We start from the raw sequence: 22,471 nt of genomic DNA, 5'->3' as shown, positions 1-22,471 counted from the left end.
TAGTGGCATAGGTATACTAGCTCTAAGTAAAGTACACAAATGTTTTCTGAGCAAGAGGCACAGCTTATCACATCACTACAATAGTGGAACACACAGGACTCTAAGCATTAGATACTTTTCAAGGTACTTAATTAATTAGATACTAAGAAAAGCAATTTAATCAGTTATATTTCTGAAGAAATATTATTCTACAAAGTTGCAGGTCAAAGATCGCCAAACCTAAGCTCTGAAGGAACATCAGAGATCACATGACCCAGTCTCCAGTGACACCCTCCAGGTTCCTAAGGTCACTAATAAATCATTGATAAGCTGCATTTGGACAGACACTTAGGGTTCCTGCCCCAAATCCACTGGCACTTCCACTGAACTAAGTACCTGGAGACACTTTGTCATCAAAAGTGGGGATGTCATCATCCCCATCAAAACAGGGGATCCCTGGGTGGCGCAGCGGTTTGGCGCCTGCCTTTGGCCCAGGGCGCGATCCTGGAGACCCGGGATCGAATCCCACATCAGGCTCCCGGTGCATGGAGCCTGCTTCTCCCTCTGCCTATGTCTCTGCCTCTCTCTCTCTCTCTCTCTCTCTGTGACTATCATAAATAAAAAAAAAAAAAAAAAAAAAAAGATCCAAAACAGAGTATCTTGTTCCAAAAGAAAGAAAGAAAGACAAAACATTAAAAGAAGAAGAAGGAGGAGGAGGAGGAAGAGGAGGAGGAGGAGGAGGAGGAGGAGAAAAAGCTTTGGAAGCTAGTTTGGAAACTAGTTTCTCCTAGGGGGTCCAAGGGGCAAACCAGAAAGCAAATGCAAGATCCCATGATCTCTGTGCTCTTTGTTGAGCAATAGAATCAAATATTTGTTTCCTCCCCCATAATATAACCATTAACTTTTGTTAAGACTACAATACTTATTCTATTCATGTAAAAGGTCACTGCAGTGAAGTAAACAAAGTATTTTAAGTGAGTATGTGCTTGCCTATCACTGCTAACAGTCATGCCTACATTGACCCAGCCGGGCACTTCAGAGGGTCATCTCCATCTTTTCGAGAAGCTCTGTGGGCAGAAAAGGCATAGAGAGGCTGTGATGCTCACCCAGGATCCCACCCTGGTCCCTGTGACTCAAAAACTTATGTGCTCCCAACCAACCTCATCAGTCACTACTCCCGGAAAGTACAAAGTGCCCCCTATGAATTTCTACTATGCAGTTACTAAGCTCTAAATGACAACAGCTACACATGCATGGAAGTTCACAGGCACACAGGTCGGAGAATTTACTCCAAACATGCTCCCTCGTGGAACCTGCTGCTGGCCTTTTTCCCCTCCAACAGGCTGAGAGCACTGTGGACTATATGCCCCTCACCTTTCCCTCTAGGCCAAACAAAGGATCCATGTACGGTGGTACTTCTAAAACACAATTGTACACTAATCAACATTAAGTACAAAGTGAAAAGGTTTATGTTTTCAAAACACAATGGAGGCAGTGATGAAAAATACCACTGCAGAGAGTCCTGGCCATTCACAAATCCCCAGAGCTGTGGGAGAGCACCTGATTACCGGTGGTAAGGTCCGCAAGAGAGAGGGATAAAGGGAGGCAGCTACAGGCGCAAGCAAACTTGCAGGCCCCTGTCTCCTCAAGCATACTCAGGCAAAGGAGACTGTCCTAACACAGATGCGTCAGGGGAACAAGCAACTTGGCTCCTGCTCGAGTCAGCCACTTACAGGGCGGGGGAGACACGAAAGAAAAGGACAAGCAGAAGGAATGTGAATGCAAGTGGAATGCTCCACAAAGTGCAACCTGTGACATCTTAAAGGCAAATGGTAGTAAACCAGTCAGTTGCTATTTTTTAGCCACCATGGCCAGCTAATAAAATCAGGCCCCAAAGGTCCCCAGATTCTGAATGATGAACTCCTAGACTGCAGAAATGACAGAAATTGAGATCAGGAGAGGTGCCTCTCCAACCACCTGTCTGATCTCTACAACCCTGGGTCGCCCCAGCAGCTTAGAGGTCAATCCCTCTGGTATTCCATGTGAAGGGACACACATGTAAGTGCTCAAGACTCGAACTACTAGGTGTGGGGAAAGGTGGGAAGGACCTGGAAGGCAGAAGGAGGGATTAACCAGAATGCAGGTTTAGTGGAAGCTAGAGAATCATGGATGAAAACAAATATTAGAACCCTAGGTCACAGCTTAGGACTCGCAGTTGGGAACAATTAAGAAAGGGAAAAACAACTTCTACAAAGGTCATTTGGGAAGAAGTGGCTGCAAGTCGGAGACAGACTCTACCATAGCAATGTTGTGGCAGGGCTTGGAGCCTATACTGTGAACTGTCCACCAGGGTGGGGGGCAGGCTGTGTGCCAAAGAATGACCTCAGAGGGCACTGAGGGCCACAGTTCCAAGCACCAAGCACCATGCAGAGGCCCCAGGCCTCATCTCACAGAAAGGGATGGGGAAGAGGATGGAAGCAGAGCCTGCCCACCACTAGTCAGAGGCACAAGAGCAGGGCATAAGACACAGGACAAACCTGGAGTCACATTTCAGATCTGGGAGCCACACAAGAGGGAACCAACAAAGGTTCCCTGGTCAACTGGCAAGGAGATTTAGGCAGAACATGGTAAAAGAGGGTTGGTGTGGCCACAACAGGCACATACCTATGGGACAGTCACAGAACAGCTGGTGGTGGCAGAAATACAGCCACATGTACAGAATCACTGGGCCTCCAAACAGCATTTTGCTAAGGAATTTGCTGTGCAACACTGAAAATATGAGCACAGTATCTGAAGCTTGATACCACTCAGTTAATGAATACTCACCACAGCAATTACAGGAATGAGTACACCCAAGTTCCCCGCGCTGCTAGAAGCCTAGAACATAAAAGAATCGAGTCATTGAAAGCATGTGTTTCTCTCGTTAAAAAGAAAAAAGACATAGTGTTAATTTCAGAGAAATGATGAGATATATAGTGATACATTAACATATTCATCTAACATCATTTTAACAGCAAAAAAATGGAAACATGTCAAACAGTAATGATTACATAAATCATGGCACCTGTGTAAAATCAAATACCACACGGCTGTTAAAAAGACAACTTCCTCAAAAATATTTAGTCCCTTTGGAAAGTGACCATGGCAAATTTTTTTTTTTCCCATGGCAAATTTTTAACAGGAAAAACAAACAAACAAACAAACAAAAAACAGGATTTTAGAGTATACTATGATATAATCCCGATTATGTAAAATAATACATTTGCATAATACATTTTATCTCCTAGATAAAAATCTAGGAGAAAATCTTTCAAAATGTCAAAGATGAGTATATCTGAATAAAGGAATTATGGGTGCTTTTTACTTTACTAGTTATAGGTTTCTGTGTCTTTTCTATAATAAACAGGTATTTTTCCCGAGCTATGGAAAATTTGGGGGTTACTCAAAAAATAACTATTAAAAGGTAGGTTCCTTGGCTGGACACACAAGTAAGGCCTACAGTATGCACTGATGAGACTAAGTTCTGGAAGCACCCACCTAAGCACAATCAATTTATTTTTTATATTAACAGTAGCAGCTAAGGGTATTGAGCACCCACTGCATGCCAGGCACTGTTCCAAGCATTTCTTTTCTTTTCTTTTCTTTTTTTAAGATTTTATTTATTTATTCATGAGAGACACAGAGACAGAGAGAGGCAGAGACACAGGCAGAGGGAGAAGCAGGTTCCATGCAGGGAGCCCGACGTGGGACTTGACCCCAGGTTTCCAGGATCACGCCCTGGGCCAAAGGTGGCGCTAAACTGCTGAGCCACCTGGGCGGCCCTGTTCCAAGCATTTCATATGTAATAACTAAATCTTTGGGGGAGAAAACAGGGTTTGAGTAGCTTGCCAAAGCCCCACGGCCACTCAGCAGCAGGGGCAGCATCTCAAGCCCTGCCTGCTCCTTTCTGGAAACTAAGGGCCTCCCACACATGCGATGACTAGGAAGAATGGTCATTTCTTAATTTATAATCATAGCTCTTTGTCTTCAATGGGGCGCATGTTGACTCATCCCCTCGCATTGATCCTGCAAGCCCTCCTTATTCCATCTCAAGGGGGAAGTATAGCAGTTGCTCAGTATACACTGGACTATTCCCAGCATGATCGTAAACAGAAACTATTCTGCAAAGAACAGAATTCACAGCTCTGCATCTGGAGGGCAGAAAAAGGACCTGCAATGTCTGGGGCACAACCCCTACCCCCAGCCCATGAATGAAACATTACATCCTGAGTCTTGAGATTAAACTCATAGGAAAAGCTGGCAGAGGGGAGCAGCCCTTGGGTCCAGGAGGTATCCTTCTGGGCCTGGAGGTACAATTTCCAGGGGAGGAAAGGAGAACAGACACACCACAGTTTCTGCTTTCTTGGGTGCCAAGTGCCTCCTGGGTTCTCTGAGCAGCCCTCTCTCATGCCAAAGGCCTCACTGGACATGACAGATGCCTCAAGGTACCTCTCTATTGTGTATAAGGATGATCCAGCTGTGCACTAGTCTGGAGGATTTTACAAATCGCCCAGATCACTGTTGAGGGGTCCATCAGAGCAAAGATGAATTAGAGCCAAGACTCCTAGAACCCCTTTTCACACCAGCTACTCCTCCTTAGCTAAGATTTTCACACAGAGGGCTCCTTTACACTTAGTTTCCTACTTAGCTCCTTAAGCCTTCACACAGCCTGATCTAAAGTGCTCCTCTCCACACTGCCCTGTTTTTTGTTTGTTTTTGCTGTCTGTAGGAGCAGACACACCTTGTCTGTCCATTCACTTCTCTAATCTCAGCTCTTAGAACAAGGGTTAAGAAATTGTGGCCCATGGCCAAATCTGACCCACCACCTGTTCTTTGAAATAAAATTTCATGGGAGTATGGCTACCCATTCTTTAACTGGCTTTATGCTATCAGGAAAGAACTGAGTAGTTGCAACAGAGACAATATGACCCACAGAGCCTAAAACAAGTATAATCTGGCCCTTTACAGAAAAGGTGGGCTGACTCCTGACTAGGCACATAATAAGTAAATAGTAATGTCTGGGGAGGTGGGAAGAAAAGACAAAAGAGGATGAAAGTGGAGAAACTGGCACCAACATGACATGTCAAAGGGAAATGATGGGGTAGGAGGCTTAACCTGCCTCAACCTCCCCAATTTGTCTCTTTGGGGGCTTGAGACCTGTCATTTTGTGTGTCCTCATGGGCCTGTCTCCCTGGATGACCCAGATTAGGTCAGATCTGGCCCTTCTCATGTTATCACTGTATTCTGATGAAAGCCTCCACTCCCTGGCTTCATGATGGCCGAGAGAAGGAAGAGAAGGGTCTGGGGGAATCCGTATGAGGTTGCTGTCTCTTACCACCCTGGGCCCAGGGAGGTAGCTGCTCAAGCCAGACATGGTCCTACAAGAAAGCCACCTTCTCCGAACCCCTGCCAGCACCCCTGAGAATGAACCTTTGTTCTTGCCCTCTACCAGATGCCCCAGGATGACTGCCCTCCTCCCTTCCTACCTTCAGGGCAGGCCCCTTCTCGCTCGCCCGCTCGCTGGCACGCTTCCCCTCCAGCCCCAGCTGCACAAACAGTTCCAGCAGGTTCATGAGCAGCTCGTCCACGAGGTGCTCATCCTGGATGTTGGCTGCGATGTTGGCCAGGGCGTTGATCACTGCTAGGGAGCAGTGCCTGGTGGGTAGAGAAATGACAGCTGCCACAACACAGGGCCTGCATTGCAGGGGTGAGGCAGGCTAACTCCTGTGAACAAAGGAGCCCTTCAGAGGGGGATGGAAGCCCCTAAAGAATAGTCAGCTGCTATGGAAATGGTTTTAACCTCTCCTGACCTAAACAGTTCCGGGAACCTACACCTATGGAACTTGTGAAGATCTTAGGATGCTTCTGAGCGTTAAAAGCCTACTACATAGCTAAATTCCTGGCTGGAGTCTGCTTTCCTCTCAAATTATAGGTAGCCTTAATTCACTATTACCACCCACAAAACTTTGCTCTCATGATCAGCTTCTTCCCTACACTGCTTCTACCTTGGGGCTGATGTTAGTATTAGCTCACATTAGACACTTAGGAAGCACTCAGTAGCCCTGGGACAACCTGCCTCAGGATGGTGCTGGCCCCAGGTAAGCCTTGGATACAAAGCTGACAATGCTCCCCCCAGTGAGACACAGCAAATCAGCAAGGCTGGCCAGGCTTCTGCAGGTGCTGGGGACAGACAAAGCCTGCCCCTTCTATGCTGCATGACCCCAGGTGAGCAGCTCATCTTTCAGCCTCAGTTTCCTCCTGAATAAAACAAGAATAATATAATTCCCTCCTCACAGGGTGTAGGAAGAATGAAACACTCCACATGAAGCAATGAACATACCATCTGGCCCCCAGAAATATTCCACCAAATGGCATGCCTTTACACAGACATGTGAAATCCTGAGAGGTAACTATGGGCAAATGAATGGCAATAAAAGCTTCCACTGGTGAGGAAGAAGACAAATAACTTCTGATGGCAGTATCAGAAAAGGCTTTATGGAAGAGTGAAGTAGAGTCAGAAGTTGAAGAATGGTAGGCATGGAGAATGCCAAGTACTGCATATAGAAGCAAGACAGAGGCAAGGGTCCGAAGGAAAACAGCAGGAGCAAAGACAAGGAAGGGAAGGTGTGAGGGCCAAGGAGGTACAGGAGTCACTTTCAGGACAAGGAAGCAATGAGGGAGAGAGGTATTTTGGTCTATGTGTCAGTTTCTTCACAGAGAACAGGATGGACAGATGAATGGACCAAGGGGAGGTGAGCTGGCTGCCTCCCTAAACCAGTCCTCAGAGTGTTCTAGTAGCCTGGGCTCACAATGGAAGCAGTAAGAAGGCAAAGAAATGACAATGCCAAGAGCTTACATTTATCAAGAGCTTTCCTATATATGTGATCTCAATTACCCAGACAACTGGAGATAAGATGTTCATTTGATGGATGATGGATGAAGAAATGAAGGCACAGAGAAAGTGAGCATTTTCAAAGGTCACATAGCCACACTCCCACCCACTAAAGTGACTTGGAGAGTCAGAGTGAGCCCTGCATGTAAAAGTCAGGAGGAGAGAACAGAAATGCCAACAAAGGGGCAACATCTCTTCCTCCCTGCCTCGCCCCTCTGTCCTCTTCCCTTGATCTGTCAAACTCTTACGGAACTCCACATCTATAAAACTCCTTACATGGAAAAACATGTCCCTGTCCTGAAGGCATTCACAGTAAGGGCAAAGAGTAGGCAAGGAAACATATTTTAGTCTTCCAGGAAAACTGGCCAGACTTTACACAAAAACAAACATGTGAGCATGTGAAAGTTCCATTCCCTTTGACTCTCCAAGTCTCACTTCTCTGAAGCTATCATAAGGAAAGCATCAGAGATGCTCACAGATACACAGCTATCAGGTTGTTCGATGTAGCACTAATCAGCAGGAAAACTGGCAAACTATCTATTCTCCAAGCTAGGCACTGGTTAGAAAACTCTCAGGGCTGCTATATGATGGGACACTAGGCAGCCATTAAAGGCAGCACATGGAAGGAAGCGGCAAGGCTGATGTGCTATTGCATAAAAAAACAGGTCAGCTGGGTGGACACTTTGAGCCTGTCTGGAATCAGTGGGGGTCTGGGGTAATGACACTGAGATGCTCAGTTCCCAGTGGCAGTGGCATGAGATCTTCATTTTCTGTCTGTGTGTGTGCTGATTTGTAGCACATAATGCTTTTGTAGGAAAAAAGCTTATTTAAATCATAAATCCCCAAGCCTCACATTTTTAAAAGGAGTTAAAACTGTCAGGATCTAGAGTGACAATGAGACCTAGAGAATTACCTGTAGCCATGATCCTTGTAATCTTTAGTAGCTGAGTACACGACAGAGCTGGCCTTCACACTGATCTGCTGGAAGAGATTCCACACTTCCTGATAAATGTATTGCTGGAAGAGAGTGAGGGACACGGTTACCATGGCATGACTTCTCCATGAAAGTCCCTCCTTGGAACACGGAAAAGGCCTCTCCACCATCACTCAGAGCGAAAGCTACTGGAATCACATATGGACCATAAGGGCCTAAAATAACATCAAGGGCGTCCATTCCTAAAGCTTTAAGCAAACCACAAAAGCTAAAAGGGAAATGGTTTCAACTTAAATCCTATTACATATTATGAACATCGGCCAAAAAATGAGTTTAAACCTCCTTTTGAAAAAAAACAAAACAAAACAAAACAAAACAAAACCTCCTTTTGCTAGTTCTTATAGAGCTATCGCGCTATTCTCTTTTACTTGGAAAAAATCTCCCTGTCCGATGTCAAGACAGTTGAGAGCATTTAACTCATCTGCAGGGTAAATTTAATCTATTTTTCCATTCCTGAGAGTCCAAGTAACAAAGCACGCAGGGGGTAGTGGCTTTCATGGCAGGTCCGCCTTACGTTTCCAGTGATAACCAGGCAGCCTAGCTGGTCGATGATGAGCACGTCCAGGGGGGATGGCGGCTGGCAGAATTTCTGTTGCAGGATCTGCAGAATTGGCTCCATGACCTTGGGGGTATCCCTCAGGGCCACTGCGATGTGTCCCAAGGCTCGGATGGTGTGGTCGGGAATCAAGTGAGCGTCCCTGTGGGAGGGAGAAACAGAAGCATCCTGGGAACAGTCCTCTGTGAAACGAAACCCAGAAGCTATAGCCCTGACCTCGAGGTTACCACGAGCTCTGAAGAAGCAGTCCCCTGACAGTGGCAGTCTAGAACCCTTGACTACCAGAAGAAACACGAAGTCCTGGCTCTAGGCAGTAAGCACAGGTCTTTCTCTGCTCCCCAACAGTGGTCCAGGATCAACGTTCTAAGGTGGGTTTCACCTTAAATTGTGGGACCTGATGCATAACTCTACACCGTGCAAGAAAGCAGCACAGGCATTCGAGATACCAGGTGCCCCCCGCTCCCCCCTCCAGGGCTGCAGAGAACAACTGGCTGCCCCTCAAGGATGGGACGTACTTGTCACTCTCCTGGGAGATGTAGAGCCGGTTGGAGAGGCTGGCCAGGAAGGCCTCCACGATCACCGTGTCCACCGTCAGGCCAGCTTTCAGGCACCTGGGCCGGGAGGAAACCCACATGGCATTGGGCATCAGAACAGATGAGTGTTTTCTGTTTGCTTTTTGTCTGTCAAGTCTGCAGAGTTTAAAGAACTACTCCGAGCATTTTCCCCCCATAAATCCAAATGAAAATCATTACACAGAATGAATTCAAAGAATTATTGCAGATTTTGCCCACTTGATAACTATCACAGTCAGAAATAACTTCATTATTTGACCAGAACCGTTTCCTTCAGAATGTTAAACTCACCCTGATTCCAATTTAAAATTTCCAGAACTGTTCCTTAACAAAAGTCACAATAACTGATTCAACATAGATGGTCCCAAGACAGCTGGGGGAATATTAAATGATATACTAAGGTTTTAGTAGTATGGAGAAAAACATTTTAATTTTAAAAAGTAATTTTAAAAGCCCCTAAGGACACAAAATCTTTTAAGGCATCTCTTGCCCTCTGGATCTGTTTGGCTCCCAGGCCAGAGTCAGAGAAAAGTGTACATCTGATAGAGAGGAACTGTTATATTCTCTCAATGGGGCTTCTGAGAGCACGGATTAAGAATTCAGAGGGAGAGATTTTCATATAAACCAGAATGTCTGGTTTCTGAGTTTGGAAAGCAAGAGTTCACATAGCAGGAAGGAGCCTGGGCAGCAAGGACACGCAATCATATAAAACCTGCCTCTTGTACTAAAAATTACAAGGAAAAAAAAAGAGAAAATGTGACAATGTGTTGTCACTCTGGATGGTAGGCTGGCGGATAATTCTTTTCTTTCTACTTTACATTCCATAAATTTTCTCTGTTTTTTGTTATGTTTATGATCAGGAAAAGAAAAACAAGAAGCTTTATTAAAAAAAATACGTGGGGTGCTTGGGTGGCATAGTCGTTTAAGGATCTAACTCTTGATTTCAGCTTCGGTAGTGATCTTTGGGTCATGAGATCAAGCCCCACAATGAGCCCCATGTCAGGCTCCGCACTGAGCATGGAGTCTGCTTGAGACTCTCACCCTCTTCCTTTGCCCCTTCCGCCTGTACACACACATACATACACACACACTCTCTCTCTCTCACTGAAATAAATGGATAAATCTTTTTTAAAAATCATTTTAAAATGTGTAATAGGGCAGCCTGGGTGGCTCAGTGGTTTAGTGACGCCTTTAGCCCAGGGCCTGATCCTGGAGACCTGGGATCGAGTCCCGTGTCGGGCTCCCTGCATGGAGCCTGCTTTTCCCTCTGCCTGTGTCTCTGCCTCTCTCTGTGTGTGTGTGTCTCTCATGAATGAATAAAAAAAAAAAAAAATCTTAAAAAAAATGTGTAATTCTCTCTCTTTTAAAATCAGGTGTAGGTTTACAATAATCAGAAACAATTTTTAAAAAATAAAATTTATTTATTTGAGAGAGGGAAATAGCACAAGAGCATGAGCAGGAGGCAGGGCAGAGGGAGAAGTAGACTCCCCCATTGAGCAGGGAGCTCAACGTGGGGCTCAATCCCAGAACCCTGGGATCATGACCTAAGCCAAAGGTAGATCCTTAACCTGCTGAGCCACCCAGATGCCCCCAGAAACAAGCTATAAACATTTTTCATTTTTTAGTGATTTTATCTGAAACTTGTTTCCTTCCTCCCCAGGTCACCCATCCCTCTGGCCAGTCTCCCACCTGCAGATGTTGTCAATGGCAATGTCTCGGAGCTGCTCATACATGGAGGGTTGGCTCTTCTTTCCCGACATGACATTCAGGGTTGACTCAGAATGCTCGTTGGTTACACTGATTTTTATATCATTGCCGGCGACTAAATGTAAAAATTTAAGCATGTATCTGGTTAAGCCTGTCACTTCCTATCCCGTGTCCATAATTCAAAACCAAAACAATATGCTGATGATTTTTAGTTTATAAAACAATCCTCTAAAATGATTTGACCAAATATTTCAGAGAACAGAAAGGATGAAATAAACACATTTAAATAAAAGGAAGAATATTTAGTTTGCAAAGTGATAAATGGGTAACATAGCAATTTCTTAAGAAATGGTTTGAAAGTCCTGATGAACATCTACAGGTACCCAGCCCTGAGGATGAGGTGTGGTCCTGTCCCTAAGGGTTATCTAGCTAATGTGCACAAAACCAGTAAAGGGGGGGGGGGGGGCGGTGGTGAATGTGAGAGTAGGAGCTTTAGAGCCACAGAGACCCCTCCTTATCCCAGGGTCCAGTGAAAAGTCACCTGCTTGGAGGTTGGGTTTCTTCATCTGAAAGGAGAGGATAAGCACCCACCTTCATAGGACTGACCAAGTTGAATGAGCAATACAACATTAGAGTCGCAGCAGGAAACAGGCATCGATGAATGTTAATGATTACAGGTGACCAGATTTGCTCTAAGCCCATGTCCTTGTCATAGTTTATTTTTTATTTTAAAAAATTTATTTATTTATTTATGATAGTCACAGAGAGAGAGAGGCAGAGACATAGGCAGAGGGAGAAGCAGGCTCCATGCACCGGGAGCCCGACGTGGGATTCGATCCCAGGTCTCCAGGATCGCGCCCTGGGCCAAAGGCAGGCGCCAAACTGCTGCGCCACCCAGGGATCCCCATGTCCTTGTCATAGAAACATGATAATACACTCATGAGGCAGGGATAGGGACTAGCTGAGATCAAGCATGGAGAGCTCCTGGCCCAGTGTCCAGGATATGTCAGACTCATGCTTTAGATTGTCTCCATGATAGCAGGAGCCAAAAACAAAGAGAAAGTGAGACTAGAAGGCCCTTCAGTGGTGGCAGGAGTATATGCCAGGGGAAGGAGGAGAAAGGAAAGAACTGGAGCCCAGAGGGCAGTCATGTAGAGAAAGCCATGAGGCAAGGTATAAAGGAGGAATGTGCCCAAGTACAGGGCAAGGTGCACAGCCCAGCCACAACTTCTCAGTCATAAAAACCATAGTGGGCTCGCATACAAGGTTATGTGGTCCTTTTCTTGGAGCCTGAGGGGCACATAGGATTTAGGAGCTGGAGAAGTGGCCTTGGGTACAGCCATCCATTACCTGTATGGTACTGACTGTGGCACTTATAAAGCTTCACCAGCACGGGGGACGGGACAACCAGGAAGTCCCGAAGAGATGGCGTCACCGAATGCACCACCACCGGGAACCTCTCACACAGGCGGCCCAGACCCTGCAACACACCATCAACCCGTTACATAACAAGGGTTGTAGTCAGTTGAGCAGGCTGTCTTATAGCAGTAAGACTCACAACCTTTCAGATACATGAGTGTGACCAGAAACTTCCAAGGTCAAAACTCTCAGGGCTACTTTGCTCATGGGGCAGAAAAAGACAGGAAAGGAGGGTGGTAGAGACTCTGTTCAGCCTATTGGGAGATACATTGCTAAAGCATGTCCATTTCTTTTGGAAGCAAAGTTAGAGGAGAAAGGGTAAACAACATGATTTTTGAACAAGGGCAGATATGGTTACTGGGATTGGTATCTTGGCAAGAGTCTCTGGGATCAGAGACTGTAGATATCAAGTGTCCTCAGCACTTTTGCCTGAGGCCTTGAGAATGGCCTCTAGATACAGGGAGGCCTCTCCACAAAGGAGGACTCAGCTGGACCTGGAAATCACAGAAATCCCTGGCTCACTGTCAGCAGTAGCCCCCCACTCATTGTTGAACTGTGTCCACAACAAGCTCTAGCTCAAGTTCCTAAAGACAACCGGTCAGATTGCCCCTGGCATGCCAACCAGGGCCTAATGATAAAACAAGAAGATTGCCCTGGTGGATGGGCTCAAAGCCTTGCCAGTGTCAGTGGGACTGACCTGCAGACAGCAGATAAGCAAGGGCAAATGAGCAATGATGACTTTGCTGGATGTCTTAGATTGCAGCTTCTCAGAGAGCTTGATGCAAAGATTCTCTGCACCTAAATTCAAAATGAGAGGAGGGTATGGACAATTAGTGAAGGCCAATATTTATAAAATATTGTTCACCAATTAATCATAAAATTAAATGCCCAGAGGCCTACTTTTTGCAGGCTTTATTAATCATGGGTGGTTGGTTATACCAGAAAGTATTTATAGGCAGGCATCCTTAACTGAAACTTCCTATCTTCTCCATTTCTGCTGTTGAGAAAACACCATTCTACGCAGTGTGTGACTGCTTTCTCCTCTCTACTGGCCCTGAGCCTCTCATCCGCAGTCTGCTACATGCTTCCCATTCTGCTGTTCACCCTAGACAAGCACCTTTTCCTCCAGCATGGAGCTCCTACTTTTCCACATAAATGCCTAAAGAACCATCAAGAAGCAGTGGAAAGAACACACAGGCCCTGTGGCTTTGACTATAACCTCCTCCCATGTCCAGTTTCCTCAACCTCAGGACAGGATACCAGACACTTAGGGCACGGTAGGGCCTAATGCTCACCCTGCTCGTCCTTCACAGCCCAAACCATGAGGTCCACACAGGCAGCATTTGCCTGGCAGCGCAGCTTGAGGGGGCTCAGCTCATTGTGGATCCGGTCTGCATCATGCAGAATCTTCTGAAGCTCCCCCTGGCTGGTGTTGAACTGCTCCAGCACAAAATCATGGATCTCCTTCACAAAGGAGGTTGGGAGGTCTGTAGGAAAGACAGCAGGCATTACAGGTGGAAACAAAACCACTAAAAGTCAGGCAACAGCTCTATGGTTTCTTTCACTCTAACAGAAACCCAAGAGGATTGGGTCTGCTGCTGGCTCCTTTGGTTTTAATATGCCCGCTGCAGAAGCATCTGGGTGGCTCAGCTGGGTAAGCATCTGACTCTTGATCTTGGCTCAGGTCATGATCTCAGGGTCCTGCGATTGAGCCCCTGCTTAAGACTCTCTCTCTCCCCCTTTGCCCCTCCCCTCCCCACTCAAACACGCATTCTCTCTCTCTCAAAAAAAAAAAAAAAAAAAAAAAGAGTGCCCACCAAGAAGAATTTGGATAGGTTATGCTGGCTGTCAGCACATACGCCACCGGACACTCGGGAAATAACCATTTCCCAGGGAAGTGAGAGCCATGCTATGTTTTAAGCAGTCCATAAACTAAAACCTGAATGTATGAAACACAGAAACTGGGATGTACCATTGCTGGAACTGGTCCAACCAATAAGGAGAAATACTTTAGTGATTTTTTTTTTTTTAATGTAAAGGTTGTTGGTTGCCAGCTAAGGGGAAAAACTGGTTGTAGCCTAAAGAAGAGAATTCCTTGGCTACAGGGCTGTACCTATGGGGCACCCAGAGTCCGTAGCTTCTTCAAACTCTCATATTTGGGGTCTGGAAAAATCAGGAGAATCCCTGTGAGGGGCACAAGTCAGAAGAGCCACATGTGGCTCAGGTAGGGAAAGAAGCCTGGGGCCCCTGAAGGTCAGGCTGGGCAGGGCTGTCCCTTCCACCCTCCTTTGTGAATCCAACACTTGCTGGGTCACCAGCCAGACTTAGATTCCCAGGAGCCCCTGGAGCCGAATTAGGAAAACAGCTAACTAGATTCAGTACTTCTGCTTGACAAAACACTACACTGTCATCAAAACTTATGTTGATGGAGAACATTCTGTAACATAATGCACGAAACAGGTTTTAAAAATGCACAAAAGGGAAAATGGAAGGAAAGGCTAAATTTGTGTGTGTGCATGTGCTAGACTACTAAGCTATTTTCTGAGTTAAAAGATCAGCGCCTTATTTTCTTAAACTTTTTGAAATGTCTAAAATAGAATGTTTTTTTAAATTAAAAAAAATAGAATGCTTAATTATATACACGATTGGGTGATCTGGACAAAATAACACAGCCCTGTCACAAAACCTCCTAAGGAAATAAACCCACCAAAGGAGCCATCATTGATAGTATTAGGTGTGCAGAATCATGGGCAGATTTTTTTTTCTTATTTGCTTTCCTCCCCAAATTTTAGTAATGGGACCATGTTACTTGCGTGTTTTTAAGTGGTCCCGGCAGAAAGGAAGCAGACTTGCAGCAGTGGCCTGGAACCCAGTATCACCGCAGTCACAGCAGGCACAAACTATCCTTACCTTTCATGTAGTACAGAGTGTCACGCAGCATCTTGAACATGGCCACATACAGAGGGTCGCTGAATGTAGTGTAGTAGAGATCAGCGTTAGGGTTGGCCTGTGAGGGAGGAGAGGCACGTGACCACCCACGGAAACTCTCTGGACCTCCCTTTGGCTTCTAGGGTGAGGCCTGCTGAGTATTATATTCCCGATGGAGCGTTATAGAGAGTGATATGACCATTTATCATGATTCCCCACTTGGAACACCTGAATTACTCTCCTCTGTCTCTTAAGCATCAGGCAAAGAAAATAAAACACTTAGACTGTCCAGAGTTGCCTGTGGGGGGCCAGCACCTGCATCTTCCAAACTGGTTTCTCCATGTGTTGTTCTAATGGGAAGAACCACCTTCCTCTCACAGAAAACTCACCATCTTTGGTGAGTCTTACAGGAACTAGAGGAAGAGAAAGACAGCCAAGAAGCCATCAAACCATTGTAAGGTGATCGATTTAAAAAAGCCACCACAGAGCAAGCTCTCAGCTGGCAGTTGTGCGGTTACTATGGTGACCAGGCTGAAAATTCACTGATGACCCTGTCATTCTAGCCCCCATTTACAAACTCTTCCTGTTCTCTCCATGCACATGCTCACATCAGGCTGATAGGATGGTGCCCCGAAGGGCTGTACCTCTATCACGCTGGCTACGACTGCATCCAAGGATTTGAGAACAGGCTCCTCAACAATCTTCTTCACCTATGAGGGAAACAAGATCTCATGAGGCCGCTGATGAACACAGTAAGAGACAGGAATGCGAGCTCCTTCTACTAAAGAACAAATCGTGTTGACAGATAAAAACCACATAACAAACAACCTCATGTGACGAAAAACACGATGGAAATGGTAGGCCAACAATATATACTTATTGTGGCTCCACATCAAACTATAACACAAAAAAATGTCCTTAATTCTGTCATCACTTGGAATTTGTTTTCCTACCCTTGATTGGAATAACCTAAAAACTGGAAAGGAACCAACTCCCTCAAACTTGCTGACATTAGATTTCCATTTAAAGGATGTGAAAGTGTTCTGATTCCAGACATCACTGACAATTCACCCAAACCTCCTCCCAGACATCAGGGACACCTTCACAGCCAGTTCTCGACCCTGATGACTCCTCTTCCTTCTGCAGGCCTGGTGCACCAGCTCTTCAGAACCTGCCTAAGTACTCAGAATGCAGCATAGGTCCTAAATTTCTAACAGAAGCACCTACTTCCACCCTTTCTCTGTAATAGCATTTAGTAGAGGAATGAATTGTTCTGTCAATTGCAGAACCTCCTGATAAAACCGCCTGCCATCCTAACTATAGTACTTTAAGAAACTGAGTTTCATAAAAAAAAAAAAAAAAAAAAAAAAAAAAAGAAACTGACTTTCAAAACATATAGACAATGATAAACAACAAGCCAGGAGAAGAAATGAAAAATTGCCTAGAAGAAAAGCTAACCTTGAGAAGTTAAAATATACTGGAAAAAATAACTGTCTCTACAAAGAGTATAAAACATGCAGCCTTCAATTGGGATTTCTGATATGATAGGAGGAAGAGCCACCTGACCATCTGAGAAGGCCACCCAGGCCAGTGTTCTGTCTGGGACACTAACAGGGAGGAGCAGTTTAGGGAGAGTTTTCCTCCTTGAGGGCAACTTCAAAAACATTGTAGGCTATTTAGTAATTCATCGTGGCTCTAATCTAATCAATTATTGGCAATGTTTTAATGTCTTTTTTTTAAAGTAGGCTCCATGCCCAGTATGGACCCCAAGTTGGGGCTTCAACTCACGAGCCTGAGATCAAGACCTGAGCTGAGATCAAGGGTTGAGACTTCAACTGACTGAGCCACCCAGGCACACCTGCTCTAATGTCTTAATACATCTTCAGCCCAAAGCCATCCTCTTTGAGTGATTCCTGTTCACATTCTACACTGAGGGAGACCCTCTCATTCTTTCCAAAGAAAAAAGTCTTATTTTTAGAGTCTATCCCTGATAATGTCTTTAGTCTATCCACTTGAATCTGTCTCAGAGGAATTCACCTCAATCATATCACCTTCAGAGTCCCTGGATCAAAGATCCATCTATTTCAGGACTGGGACAATGGCACCAATGTCTTCTCTGGCATCACCTCAGAGGTCATCCCAAGGTACCCAAATATGAAAAATTTATTTTTGTATTGATCTAAAAATATCAGCCCATGAGAAGAAGACAGGTGCAATAGGAACTAGACTTGGAGTCAGATTCCCTGGGCTGAGCCCCAGGCCTGCTCTTTGTTGATGGATTCTTGATGTATTTGGCACTGATTGCCCTACCTCCAAATGCCTCTCCCACAAGTGCTATAAGGATTCAACAAAAACATTGCACAAACAACTCCAAGAATGTTACTCTCCTTCCTTCTTCCATTGAAAATTTATGACTTCTAAGTTATATTCTGAAATACTAAAAAACTCTTAGTTTTTCTTTCGGAAAAAAAGAACCAAAACCAGGCTTGGGTATCTGGGTGGCTCAGTTGGTTAAGCATCTGACCTCTTGATTTGGCTCAGATCTCGATCTCAGGCTTGTGAGACTGAGCCCCATGTTGGGCTCTATGCTTAGCGCGGAGTCGCTTGAGATTCCTTCTCCTTCTCCTTCTGCCCCTCCCACTTGTGCTGATTTACTCTCTCTCTCACTCTCCCTCTTTAAAATAAATAAATCTTTAAAAAGATGCCCTCCTGGGGGGTTATTCTGTATGTTGGTAAATTGAACACCAATAAAAAATAAATTAAAAAAAATGTCAAAAAAAAAAAAGATGCCCTCAAAAAAAAATTAATAAATAAAATAAAAAGATGCCCTCTCTCCCTCTGATCCTCCCCAACCACTCACCACTCTCTTAAAAAACAAAACAAAACAAAACAAAACAAAACAAAACATGTTTATACCAATAGCAATTTTACTGATTGAAGTAACACAGGGCTTATTTAGCCACCAATGCTTTCCTTACCAAGTTTAAGAGTTCTCGGAGCATTTCTAGTGGAATATTGAACTCCTTATAGGTGATGCCATTGAAAAGAGGAGAAACTGAGAAGCTGGAACTTATGGTGGAGAAGTAGTAATCGGGCTCCAGGGCACTCCCATCAGGTAAGTAAGAGACTGGCAGGGAAAAAACCAGAAAGTCAGCTACAGTCATACACGATCAGGATACTTCCTCAAGCTGATTCCCTCAATAACTAACAAAGGCATAGATTTTGCTTTGTTTATACTCCAATTCTATGTTTTTTAACGAACAAGGCTGGATTTCAAATCCTTGGAGAGTGATGCCTCTCATGGGAGCATTTCACATCAAAGTTCAGATATAATCATGTCCTAGTATCTTCAACACAGTCTAATAACGTGGGAAGAAAAAAAAAGTATTACATCATTTTAAAGGTGGACAGATGTAAAAGTTTCAGGTCCACAGGATTCCAAGATATTTTCCCACCAAAACAGAAAATGCATATTATTAGATGTTTCAAAATCAGAACAAAAATAAAGTCAATCACCCAACACTTATGAATAAATATGAACCCCAAAAGCCTATAATTACTTGAAAATCCATTATTAGAAATCTATGATGAGACTATGACTAGAAAATAAGTTTGTAATATTTCTCTATTAAATAGTGATAATTAACAATCCATTAAAAAACAAATAATAGGGCAGCCCCGGTGGCTCAGCGGTTTAGCACCATCTGCAGCCCAGGGCGTGATCCTGGAGACCCAGGATCAAGTCCCACGTCAGGCTCCCTGCATGGAGCCTGCTTCTGCCTCTGCCTGTGTCTCTGCCTCTCTCTCTCTCTCTCTCTCGTGAATAAATAAATAAAAATCTTAAAAAAAAAAGAATTTTATTACTTTCTGAAGACCTGTGGCACAGAAAAAGCAGAGAGCTGAGTTTAGTCTTGATTGTGTCAAAGCTGTGTGCAGTTCTATGATGCTAGTGATGCTCTGTTGACCTAACTAAAGGGAAATGGATCCCATGAGAACAAATAGGCAACATACAACAGAGAATAGTCAATAATATTGAGAGCAATTGAGACACTGGAGGCCAACATCATAAATGACCTCTGAAGGAAGGAATGAATGAGGAAAGAGTGAGAACAAAGCTGGTTTAAAGCAAGTAGGTAGGGAAGAAGGTAAGGAGTGTGTGTATGTGTCAAATATGTGTAAATATACATACTTACACAAATAAATGTATTTATTCCTTTTTTTAAAGATTTTATTTATTTATTCATGAGAGACAGAGAGAGAGAGAGAGAGAGAGAGAGGCAGAGACACAGGCAGAGGGAGAAGCAGGCTCCATGCAGGGAGCCCGATGTGGGACTCGATCCCAGGTCTCCAGGATGAGGCCCTGGGCCGAAGGTGGTGCTAAACCGCTGAGCCACCCAGGCTGCACGTATTTATTTTTTGCTATTCATAAGTGCTAGATACATACATACACACATAATGAAATATTTGCCTTACGAAAGGAGATTTTGCTATTTGTTATAACATGGATGAACCTAGAGGACATTGTGGTAAATGAAATAAGCCAGACATGGACAAAAAATAAGTCCATGATCTCACTTGTATGTGGACACTTAAAAAAAGTCGAATACGTGGGACCAGAGAGGTGAGCAATTGTCACCAGAGAGCAGGGAGATGGGAGAAATGGGCAGATGTTGGTCAAAGGGTATAAAGTTGTAGTTAAGTAAGATGAATAAGTCTAGAGATCTAATGTATAGCATGATGATGATAGTTAATAATATGGCATCAAATACTGGAAAGTTGCTAAAAGGGTACATTTCAGGTGCTATCCATGCATTAAAAAAAAAAAAAAAGTAACCATAAGGAAAAGGATGTGATTGGAGTCATCATTTCACCACCACCACATACATACATATACGTATATCAAATCTTTGTGTTGTATACCTAAAATATATACAAATTTATTTTTTTAAATAATAAAAATTAAAAAGAAGATAGGTTTGAAAAAAACAAAAACAAAAAAAAAAAAAAGATAGGTTTGTGGTTAGAGGGCATCTCCCAGATAGATGCTATGAAATAGGAATTAAGCCCTGCGTGGCAGAGTCAGCGTGGGGGGCAGAGATACAGGCAGAAGACAAGAACGGCAGAGTCAAGGATCTAAGATTTGGGATTCATACAGGGAAGGAGTCATTTAAAGTTTTTAAGGTAGAAATGATTTGTGCTTTTAAGAAATAACTCTTTAAAAACATTCTTACAAAGGCACGTGGGTGGCTCAGTGGTTGAGCATCTGCCTTTGGCTCAGGTCATGATCCTGGGGTCCCAGTATAAAGTCCCACATCAGGCTCCCCGTAAGGAGCCTGTTTCTCCCTCTGCCTGTGTCCCTGCCTCTTTCTGTGTCTCTCATGAATAAATAAAATCTTAAAAAAAAAAGAGTACTACTCATATCATTATTATGTTTTTTAAAAATATTATTTTTGGGACACCTGGGTGGATCAGTGGATCAGTGGTTAAGCGTCTGCCTTTTGCTCAGTCCCACATCAGACACCCTGTGGGAAGCCTACTTCTCCCTCTGCCTGTGTCTCTGCCTCTCTCTCTGTCTCTCATGAATAAATAAATAAAAAATCTAAAAAAAAAAATTATTTAAATACCTAATGACTTTAAGACAAAAAAGAGCCAGCCCACCATTATTACTTTCACTGAAAACCAGTGCTTTCATAGGTTAATTTTATTAAAATCCTGATAATAGGTACATGAGGATCTGTATATTATTTTCTGTACTTTTCTCCACATTTGAAATATTTTAAAATTAAATTTTAAGAAGTTTAAACAGAAATAGAAAATAAATGCTTTCTATAAATAAATAAATAAATAAATAAATAAATAAAAGCTTGTCTCTCTAAATGCATGACAATAGTGTTATTAATAGCATTTAAAAAATTTTTTTTTTTTACAAAACAAGAAGTCACAGTGATGTAAAACATCTGCTCTCCAAGTACCAGGTCAATATTCCTGTCAGAAAGGTGAAGCCCACCTTCAAAGTAGTGAAAAGCAGATCCTCCAGGGGAACTGGGAGGGGGCATTCCACGTTCAGGGCTGACCTGAAACACAAAACCACCTTACAGATTAGAAAAGGCCAGTTAAACTTCAGTCAGTTTTGCTTTAGACAAGATTCTCAGGCAGCCCCGGTAGCTCAGCGCCACCTTCAGCCCAGGGCATGATCCTGGGGACCTAGGATCGAGTCCTATGTCGGGCTCCCTGTATGGAGCCTGCTTCTCCCTCTGCCTGTGTCTCTGCCTCTCTCTCTTTCTCTTTCTTTCATGTCTCTCATGAACAAATAAATAAAATCTTTTAAAAAAAGAAAAAAAAAGACAAGATTCTCTCTGTCAGCCCAATGTGTATACCTCTAGTCCTGGTTTGTGCCTTACCTCCTCCATGAAGCCCACCTTAGCTAAGTGTTCTCTACTGTATACCATATCCCTAAATTCTTCATGTCTAGCTATATATTTTATGCTTCATTACTGAGGTGAATTATTCTTAGCATTTGGTGTCTTTAGCTTGTCTCAATGAGTCAACTATATACTTAAAGGGCATCAACTATCTCCCACTCAGAATAGAGCTTTGCACCCAACTGCTACAAAATAAATACTTCAGACTAGGAGATGAAATCACTTATAAATCTCAAAAGGCCAAAGTAAGCCTTTGTATTACAGAGAATTTCAGTGAGAACCTTTTCTGTTTCGTGAGTTTCCTTGAACAGGACACCAGTGGGATTTTCTTCGAGTGAACACTTAACAAGACCTGACCTCTCTGCCTGTGGCCCAGGCTTAAAGCCCCACCTGAGAGATGCTAGACACGCTGCTGGTCTTCCTCTTCAGGGTGCCCTCCTGACACACCGTCAGCAGATTGCTGGGGAGGATGGAGCGGAAGTCATTGAAGGATCGCCTCCGTACACCTTCAAGCTCCTCAGGGACTCGGAGGGAATGAGGAGGGACTTTGGGGAACAGTTTTGAAAGGAGAGACTCTTCTGTGTTGCTGTAACGGCCAAACGCTCGTGAGATTCCTATCAGGCACGGGATCGCGTATTTGCAAAGGTATTCTAGAAGACAAAGTGAAAATGTTCCGATACCAGAACGTTCCCTGAGAGAGAGCTGTGCTGCACCAGCTTGTAATACTGGTTGACATCTCATAACCTACCCCCTAGCAAATATGAGGGGTCAGAACAAGTCACATCAATAGGTCAGCCCCAAGGGCTGACATGAACCACAACTTTGGACTACATCCCTGTTGTACACAGCTGTTCTCTTTGGGAGGTCTCAATCTATGCATAGTATACCCAAATCAGTAACACAGGAAAATCCTGTTATCAGGCAACTCTACTATATTTAAACAATATAATTCTTCCTCCTGGG

At 44.1% G+C, this 22,471-nt stretch overlaps 1 protein-coding gene across 1 annotated transcript in view; it reads right to left on the bottom strand.

Moving 5' to 3' along the window:
- Positions 1-22,471, bottom strand: part of PI4KA (phosphatidylinositol 4-kinase alpha) — a 118,768-nt gene that overhangs the window by 65,448 nt on the left and 30,849 nt on the right. Inside the window, exons 6-19 of the mRNA XM_072803635.1 lie at positions 21,899-22,158; positions 21,094-21,160; positions 18,065-18,213; positions 15,731-15,796; positions 15,069-15,165; positions 13,454-13,645; positions 12,856-12,956; positions 12,090-12,219; positions 10,722-10,854; positions 8,976-9,071; positions 8,419-8,602; positions 7,824-7,927; positions 5,505-5,673; positions 2,806-2,856 (exon numbers count right to left, since the gene is read on the bottom strand). Of these exons, the coding sequence (XP_072659736.1) occupies positions 2,806-2,856; positions 5,505-5,673; positions 7,824-7,927; positions 8,419-8,602; positions 8,976-9,071; positions 10,722-10,854; positions 12,090-12,219; positions 12,856-12,956; positions 13,454-13,645; positions 15,069-15,165; positions 15,731-15,796; positions 18,065-18,213; positions 21,094-21,160; positions 21,899-22,158 (1,799 nt within the window). The remainder of the gene's footprint in view (positions 1-2,805; positions 2,857-5,504; positions 5,674-7,823; positions 7,928-8,418; positions 8,603-8,975; positions 9,072-10,721; positions 10,855-12,089; positions 12,220-12,855; positions 12,957-13,453; positions 13,646-15,068; positions 15,166-15,730; positions 15,797-18,064; positions 18,214-21,093; positions 21,161-21,898; positions 22,159-22,471) is intronic.

The sequence above is a fragment of the Canis lupus genome, chromosome 27 (genome assembly GCF_048164855.1).
Source record: "Canis lupus baileyi chromosome 27, mCanLup2.hap1, whole genome shotgun sequence".
NCBI lineage: Eukaryota > Metazoa > Chordata > Mammalia > Carnivora > Canidae > Canis > Canis lupus.
This window is presented reverse-complemented; position numbering and strand designations above follow the sequence as displayed.